This window comes from Brassica napus, chromosome C7 (genome assembly GCF_020379485.1).
Source record: "Brassica napus cultivar Da-Ae chromosome C7, Da-Ae, whole genome shotgun sequence".
Taxonomy (NCBI): domain Eukaryota; kingdom Viridiplantae; phylum Streptophyta; class Magnoliopsida; order Brassicales; family Brassicaceae; genus Brassica; species Brassica napus.
The window spans coordinates 32,262,466-32,272,180 of NC_063450.1; the positions used below are offsets into that span (position 1 = coordinate 32,262,466).

Sequence of the window (9,715 nt, forward strand, 5' to 3'; positions counted from 1 at the left end):
AGATATTGAAATAGCTCATGAGAGCTTTATTGAATGCAACAAACTAAAGAGAGGGAAGCTTAGATTGTCACCAAGATAAGAAGGTTTTGGATTAATTCATAAAGATAAAAGAGAAGCTGCTTGAAAGGCATCCAAGGTTGCATACTAGCAAGTATTCTAACGACATATATAGTGGTTTATAAAACCCTAGTTACATAGTTACAAAAGCTTCTTAATGGATCATAAGTTGGGCTTCACTATGGGCTTCAATATCCTCCCGCAAACTTGGCATCGGGTAGTGAATCAAGCAGCTGAGCCAAGTTTGAAAATGCAAAAGAAGCTGGATTTGAAGGGAGCATAAGCAGTTGAAGGTCCATGGCAAGTAGGTAGATGACTCTATTCAGCTTGGAGAATAGACATAAGTGTGAGAACATCTTCAGGTTCTTTTTACCTATTTGTCTCACAACAAGTTGGGGATTTTTTTTTTTTTTATCCTCTTAACTGGACTAAGCTATCTCACAGCCAAAGAGAATATCCATCCTACAACAGACTAAACCTCAACTCTCTATTTCCTATCCATATGCCACCAAAACTCCTCGTTCTCACAATCTGTTTTTCTCTTGGACATTTAACCAAACATCTTGTGTGCACTCATCAAAAAAACATAAACTTGCTGCCACTAATCTCATTATAATCAAACCCAAAACATTCCAGTTGCAATCTATAGCTTCATGAGTTCAATCCTAATATCTAAACCATCAGCAGACAGCATCAAACGAACCATAAAACCATCGAGTTTTATCCCCTTAAATCAAAGTCTGATGTGTGTGCTGTCTTCAAAGCTTTTCAACTTCAAGTAGAAAACCTGGCTCTGATACCATGTGGACAAACTGAACAATACTAGACTTTGCTCAAATGAGCTTTATTAAGATAGAAAAGAGATATTGAAATAGCTCATGAGAGCTTTATTGAATGCAACAAACTAAAGAGAGGAAAGCTTAGATTGTCACCAAGATAAGAAGGTTTTGGATTAATTCATAAAGATAAAAGAGAGGCTGCTTGAAAGGCAGCCAAGGTTGTATACTAGCAAGTAGGCCTGGGCGTTCGGGTACCTGTTGGCATTCGGGTCGGGTTTTTCGGATTTCAGTTCTTTTTTATAACACCTCATAGATCCCATTCTTGTAAATTTGCAAGTACGGGTCGGGTTCGGATATAACACATCGGGTTAGGATCGGTTTTGTATCACATCATAGAACCCATAAAGTAACCATATATCATTTGGATTCAGATTATATCGGATCGGTTCGGATATACCCGAAATGAAATCTAAAATTTAAAAACAAAACATAAGAAATATATACTTATTTATATATAATTAAGTATTTAAAGTGGTTATTTAAAATTTAAATACTTATTGTTAGATACCATATCAAAATAAATATGAAATTGAATATTTGAAATATATATTCATGTTTCATATAATTACATTGTATACTCCCTCCGTTTCATAATACTTGATGTTTTGCCTAACTGCACAAAGATTAAGAAAATTAATTTTTTCTTAAAAAAAATTTAAAGATATAATTTTAAAATCAGTTAACCAATTATAAAAAAGACGGTAAAATCTAATTGGTTGAACAGTTTCCAATAAAGTTAAAGTTAACCTTAAAATCTCAAAACTTCATGTAAATTGAAACAAAATAATCCTTCTAAAACATCATCTATATTGAAACGGAGGGAGTAGTTTGGACATTCGGACCGGTTTCTTCGGATATCTTTTCGGATTTTTTTATTTTTCTTTTTTTCGGGTTACCCGTTCGGGTTCGATTAATAACACTTCGGGTTCGGATATGTTTTGTACCACCTTACAAGATCCATTCGGGTATTTTTTACATTTCAGACCAGGTACGGATCGGATTTTTCGGTTCGGGTTCAGTTCGGATTTCGAATTATGGATTTTATGCTCAGACCTACTAGCAAGTATTTTAACGACATATATAGTGGTTTATAAAACCCTAGTTACGTAGTTACAAAAGCTTCTTAAATGGATCATAAGTTGGGCTTCACTATCGGCTTCTATACATACAACGGGTTCGTGTAATATGGCATCGTTTATTGTTTTCTTTTATAAGTTTTGTTTGGTATTAATATATGCTGCAATTATTCAACATAAATCATGGTCCTACAGTTTTAATATCGGAAAAATACTAAAAAAATATGTTTCATATAATATTCTTTAGATATCATTTTTCTTCTTCTGTATGGTGGAAGTGATGGACATTCACTGAATGGGGTTAGTCCAGAAAAGTTAAAAAAGAAACGAATTTTTGTATGGTTGTTAACTTGTTATAAGCAATAAGCAATGTATTATTGAATATCAAAAGTGAATTACAATCCCAAGGACCTTTCTCCTTGAGTAAACTGAATCGCAGAGACAAACCCTCTCACGACTTCAATCTTCTCTAACAAACTTTCATGAGAAATTATCTACAACAGACTCTCATTATTTATACTTCTCTCCACTCACCATCAATTATCTTCACTTCCCTCCAATTCCTCTGCCACGTCATCTCATATTAAGCCTTTTTTTCTCAACTCCTCTGCCTCTCTTCCTGATGTATACTCTCAAGGGTCTATCAATACCCCCATCCCCCCTCCCCCTTCAGGTAAAATCTGGTCTCTCACATGGATCAGCCGATAGGATTTATTGAAAAAAAAACACATAGAGCCATGATTGCTCATAACCAGGTAAACCTTTCCACTGGATTAACGCCTCCAAATGAATGTGTGAATGTTTTTCTGTTTGACTAATTTAAACTGTGTAATAATACTAGTATATATTAGATTCTTTTAAACATTTCAATAGCAATCATCAGGCAAAGACAAAGATACATTATAAGAATATTAAGTCAAGTACCAAAACATGAATTATACTGTTCTTAACTGTGCAACAACAATCAAATCAAGACTCAAACTCAACTGAATAAAATTAAAGACAACTTTATTTAACAACCGAGACCTAACGGTTGAGAACTCAGCAGATCGAATCTCTAGCTAGATCTTGGATCCATCATCATCGGTCTCCTCCTTGTCTTTTACCACAATATTCTCTCATAAACATTATTGTGTCTTATGACAGGAGGAGGAGGACAGTACTGAAGCATATGATGTAGCCTTGGTGCAAACAAAAGGATGTTTCAACAGATCCGCTGCGGTGGCTCTGCGTGAGGGCTGCAACGCCATGCACCGCCTCAAGAAGTCGTTGGCCAGCGGAGATACTAGTCTCGGAAGCCTCCACTTGTAACAACATTCTCCCATCTTCACTGGACGGCCTCCATACATCTGAAGCACAACACACCCTAGAGCCCACATGTCAACAGCCGGTCCAATCATCTTCACTCGGTTGGGTCCCAAAGACTCAGGGGGCATGTACTCCTTTGTACCGCCAGACAAGGAGGACCTTGGATTCGTACAAGAAGGCTCCTTAGATAGACCGAAGTCAGCAAGCTTGAGATCCCACGGCTCTCCGACAATCTTGGAAGGAAAGAGGAGAACGTTAGCCGGCTTGAGGTCGCAGTGAACGTAGCCGTGAGAGTGAAGAGCCTCGAGTCCTTGAAGGATCATGAGAGCAGCGCGTCCGATCATAACCTCAGGCATTGGTTGGCCAGAGAAGTGGGTGATGAAGTTGTGGAGAGTACCTTTGGAGGCAAACTCCATGTACATGTAACAATGGTCGAGGTTGATACCTATGTGAAGATTAGGGTTTGTGGTTTGGACGATGCGTGGATGGTTACGGAAACGAAGCATGATCCTATGCTCTTTCTTGAGACTCTCCATGTAAGCTATCGGAGATGATTTCTCAGCGTGTAACCGGTGTTTGGAGTCTCTTATGAGAGTGACCGAACCAAAACTACCTCGGCCAAGTACACAGACAAACTCTAGTACTGAAGAAGATTGGCCAACAACATTCGGAGCTTTGCTGATGTTGTTGTTGTCTTCTCTAATCATCACCATCTTAGTCATTCTCTGTAACTAGGGTTCTTGACTCTATTGTGTTTTGTTTTTGGTCTGAGAAACAAGTAATCGAATCAATGATAGCTAGAGGAGTCTCTAGCGTTCTTATATATATGAAGCTACTTGAGTACGTTGTTCACTATTCGCTTTGGGTTTTCACTCTTTCCTTTTGTTTTTGTTGTTTATCGTGTTTAGTTTTTTAAACTAAATTATCATGTTTAATTTCCTTTTCAGTTTCTTATTTCCTTTTTTTTTGGTTATTCCTCAAAATCTAAATTGATTTTCAGATTTGCATTCTTATATATCTTACTAGTAGTATTCCGGCGCTGCGCGCCGGATTTGTTTATTTTATTTTTACTTTAATTTACAATTTATTTTATGGTCTTAATAAATGTTCAAAAATATGAAAATGAAAATATTGCAAAAGAGTGATATTTTTCCGATCCATTGGTTAACGACTATAGAGTATTAATTTATTTTGAAGTTGCTTAGTTCAAAGTGGAATAGCATAAGTGGTAGTCACTAATCGATTCAATAAAAGTAGAATAAAAGCCGATAGTTGTAAAAAAGTTAATTTAGTTGAAATTTAAATATAAATTAAGTAAAGTTAATATTTTAAATAAGCAAATGGGCGGGTGAGAAAATGAGCAAATAATATAAATATTATTTAAAGTTTAACAAAATTTTGAAATTTTAATTTATTTTAATTTTTAAAAATGTTTTTCTAATTTGACTATGATAATAAAAATAATATTTTAAAAAATAATTATTGTGGTAGATTGTGTTAGCATATATTGTTTTTCCTTTTATATGTTTGTTTTACCTTTTATTTTATACAAAATTTTTTTTATCAACTTATACATTTTTATTTAAGCTGTTGCTTTATATGATGTAGCTGATTCTTTATAATAAAAAAATATTTCTAGACATTGATAAACAGTGTAGTAATAGATTAGCTGGACAAACTTATTAAAAGCAGTGACATGGTTTAAGAAAAATCTCTTAGTTCATAGAAAGTGAATTTTTTTTAAAGAAAGTCTTCAATGCAATGTTCATGTGGGCGCGTTTTCGTTGTCGATGAGTCTTCAAACTTGTTAATAATCTCATTGTTTCTATGTGGAGCGCTCTTCCTCCAGAACTGCTGCATCCTCTCATGTATTCTTGCCAGTTACATGTGACTAATTTAGATCACTTGGAGCAGCTGTTTGCCCATCACCATTCCCATCAGCAGTGCTTCCTCTAATGTCCGAGTCCGTCATGTTCTCACATGGATAACTTCTTTTCACAGCTCCACCACCAGGCATGTAATCACCGGGTTGTCATTGCCACCTTAGTGCATTAACAATATTAAACAATGATCAAAAACTTTCGTAGTTTCCCGACAGAGCATAAAGAAGTTAATGTAATGACTTGGTTCTCAAAATTTGGTTGGGCTGGGCGCTAGTGAGAATCATAAATGAACTCTGCTGTTTAGATGAGAAGTTGAATCTGGAAAGCTTCAACTGGAAGGTGAAGGTGCGGCCGACAAAATTTTCAATGCATTCTAGAAGGGCCGAACTCCGGGGGTCTTGGAGCCTTGCGATCTGGTGAGTTTATAAACCTAAACCCCCTTTATATACAAAACTTTAGTCAAATCACTAAATACTAAACCTAAATGTTATGATATTTTTGATTGAAGATTTTTTTTTAAAGATGGTAGCCAATTTATGGTATTTCAACCAATTTCTCATTATTATTTTTTTTACAAAAAAAGACCACCTTAATCCCAAAAAAAAATTCACCTTTTTCATTTTATGTTATGTATTTTAACTAAATTTTAATTTTACGATTTTTTCTATTTTTATTTTTACTTTTCAAAATTATTATTAAAAAATCTATTATATGTTAGTTTTTGGTTGTGGCTGATGAAATGTGGATATTATTGAAATTTTATTATTCTTTTTCGAAGTTCTTAGATTTTAAATTATATTATGTATTTCAGTAAATTATTATTTGTTGAGAGACTGATGTACTGTTGGATTGACAATGACTTATCGATTTAAATAAATGATAAATTATTAAATGTTTTGTTTATAGATTTGATCTTAAAAATGAAAAATGGAAGACAATTCATAAGTTGCTCAAAAAAAAAGGAAGACAATTCATAAATTCTTTAATAAGTTTACTGACTTGGTGGTGCAACTAAGAAATAGATACCAATAGTACTTGGGTGTTCGAAATCAGAATTAAAAACATAAACTGGAAGGGGTTAGCTATCGTAGAAATCAGAAACAAAAACTTAAATCTGTCTACCGCATCATTGGTTTGTAAGGTTGGTGGAACCCTTTTAAATGGTATCATCATAATACAGAAGACCCTGACTATCTTGCGAGTTAACTTGAAATTAAAATCCGTGAGCTTGACTTGAAGTTGCATAGGCGTCCAACTATGTCTTGGAAACACTGTGGTGTTGTTATGGCTGCTTCTTCGTTGGGAGCACTCTCAGGAGACTTATAGATATCTAGTGTTACACTTATTGATTATAAGTATCTCTCTCATCTCGTTCATGACCAATGGCGCTTGTCCACCAACCAGTTTCAGTGCTGCTTAAAGATGACAAAGGTTGCCTCACCACCACCGTCATCACATACTTTAACCTCAAACCAATATCTATATATATATATAGCACACGATTAGTCGCATGACTTGCGAATAATATATATAAGACATAAAGGGGAGCTGTAGATTCATAGATGATGCTAACAGAACTGTTTGAAAACACTTACGTGGAAGCTATTGATAGCTGCGGAGGAGCTTTTGATAGCTGGTGTGGTATCTCCATTTGCTCCAAACCTAGCTCGAACATGGTTGAATATGAAATGTGTTTATATAGAATTAATTTCGAGAGCGGTGGACGACGACATGGTTTGGCATTCATATTTTAGTACTTATAACTGGTGTGACGGTGGAGAAACATGCTGACCAAAACTAATGAATAGTGGTGGAGTATGAAGCATATATCGTGGACACTCTGAGGATTTTTTTTTGGTGAGAAGGGAAGATTTATTCACGATTACCTTGATAGATATTTTTCGGTCACACTGCCGTCGGAATCAAAGAAGAGTCGTGGGGAATCTGTGAAGCTAAGGGTTACAACACCTGAAAGTATAGATGGAATGGTATTAGTAATGATACACATCCGTAGAGAAGTCTTTAAATGTGTAACTTTTCAAGTCTATGAATAACTACAATTACTATATGAAACATAAAAATGGAAAGAGACGTACCTCCAAGTATTTGTTTGAATTTAGAGTGGTTAGCAAGAGTATTGACGTTTTTGTCTCAGTATCATTCCACCTACCTCGGAAAGTGGCTGCAAAACCAATCTAGACCCACTTTTAATCTTCTCACAGAGTCGGAACTTCTCTAACTGCATTATGATTTGTCTCGATGCTTTCTCCTAAAGTATTCACTGTCTAAATAATAGCACTCGAAGCAATGCTTATAGCTTCAACTCTGTCCATGAAAGCAACCTTCGGGAAGAAACAGATATTGTTTGAATCCGCAAGAAGAACCCATAAGCTTTTCTCTTTGCGGAAAGGGAAGTAAGCCGAATGAAGAATACCGCCTAATATTCCAGTGAGGCGTTTCAGAGTGGTCACTGTCGTAAAGTTGCTTTCTCGAAAACTTCTTCACCTTTTGTTTTGCAAGTGACTTCTACATTCAGAGAGGTATCATTCTCGATGTCCACAACATCGCTCTCCATCAAACCAGCAACCTCCGTGAGTGGTTAAGAATGTTCTTCCAGGTGCACCTCTTGAAACTCTCAAAATAATCCAACCTGCAACCCTATCCTTTTAGCATTAAATTTATTTAAATAAGGAAGTTGTAAGAAAGGAGCACTGAGAGAAACATCCTACAATCAAAGAACAACATTAATATACCTGAAAAATCCTTAAACGTTTTGGGCAAAACTGCAAAAGTATATTTGCAGAAAAAATCTTAATTCCTGAACAATGCACTGAGAGAGCTCCATTAATCAGAGTTGAGGATTTAACCATCCATGGCCTTGCTTATAGCGGGACTAACCCACCATTTGCAATAAACTCCATGATCAAGCTTCCGTGCACCTGATAAACCAGAGATAATTTCACAATTTTTTTGATTTTCAATCAAACCCATTCACTACAAGAAAAATGGGTTTTATTAGCGGACGGAAAACGCTATCTAACGATACGATAGCGGTTTTAGAAGCGCTGTATCATCGCCCGTCATAATAGGTCAAGTACATTAGATAGCAGTTTTTTGCATTGCTATCATATTGCGACAAACAATAACGTTTTATTGCAAGCAATTAAATATTTTATTATAACGTTTTTTTATTGTTATTATTTATCTTACTAAAAATAAAAATAAAAATAAAAAAATTTTAAAAGATATTTATAAATCGAAATTGGTTACAAAGTTAAAGACCGGTACACCAAATAAAGCAAACTTAACCAATTTTTTTTAACAAAATAAAAGCTAAACCTAAAAGAAAAACCTAGTCTACGCCTCCATGAACTGTCCCCCACAACGCCGTATACATCCCGTCGTCCTCCTCCTCCATTTGTCGTCGCCGTCCTCCTCCATTGCTGTGTCGACCAAGCTCTCGCGTCTCGGTCTTCTCTCCTTCTCCTCCACCACCACGACTAGCTTTCTCTGCCATCTCCATGGAACTACTTCAGATCCGGTGTGTCAACGAAGCCCTCCTCACGTCTCTGTCTTCTCTCCTTCTCCGCCTATCTTCTTCTTCTTCTTTCTGGGTTCCACCTCCACCACCACCTGTAGCTTCTTCTGCCATCTCCACACCACGGCTTCTTCAGATCTCGGGCTCCGTCGCAAGATGTTGTTGATTTCGTTGGCTTCCTTTCCCTACAAAAGAATCCAACACAAACACAATTAGAAAATGAGAAGCCAACACATGAACTTTATCAATCTTAAAACCAAATAAAAAAAGAATTGAATAGAAACAGAGATGGTCGAAAGGAAGGAGAAGATAGAAGAGAGATTGATAATTTTTTAGAAAGAGAAGATGAAAGATCTACAAATCTGAAAAAGAACAGACCTGAACCGTCGGATTTAATCTCATCCAACGGATAAAGAGGTGATCCATGTGCTTAAAATTCTGACCAATAAGAACTCTTCATCATTCTTGCACACTAAAAAGGAACTTGTATTGTTTTTGGTTATATAAATATGTATTTTAATTTTAAAAATTTAAAACATATGAATATTTAAATGATTATGTTTCAAGTTTCTAAGTCTTAAATAATGCTTACGTGCTTGTAGTTATGACTAAATTTATATAATTATAATTTCAAAATTGCATCTTAGTGTTTATGTTTATGAGTTTAGAGTTTGGAGTATGGAGTTTATGATTTATATGTAAGATTTTATGTTACGAGTTTAAGAAACATTGGATTTAAAGAGTACACTTAATATTTGTGGTTAAAGTTTAAATTTAGATTTGAAGTTTATATATTAGTGGATGTATGGTTTATGCTGAAGTTTTAGGGTATAGAGTTTGATAGGAGATTTAAGGTTTATGTGTTTGAAAGTTACATATTAAGATTAAGAAAAAAATGAGTTTACGTTTAAGATTTGAAGTTATAATATGAAAATATTAGAGTTTTAAGTTTGTGTTTAGAGTTCAAAAACTTGTTTAGAGTTTAGGGATTCAAAAAGCCAAACATAGCGTTTT

The 9,715-nt window shown here is 35.2% G+C and overlaps 1 protein-coding gene across 1 annotated transcript; it reads right to left on the reverse strand.

The window, feature by feature from the left end:
- Window positions 1-1,552: 1,552 nt before the first annotated feature.
- Window positions 1,553-9,315, reverse strand: LOC125589810 (mitogen-activated protein kinase kinase kinase 20-like). The gene has a single exon (XM_048762333.1). The coding sequence runs from the start codon at window positions 4,000-4,002 to the stop codon at window positions 3,100-3,102; it is 903 nt and encodes a 300-aa protein (XP_048618290.1). The 5' UTR covers window positions 4,003-9,315; the 3' UTR covers window positions 1,553-3,099.
- Between the last annotated feature and the right edge of the window lie 400 nt (window positions 9,316-9,715).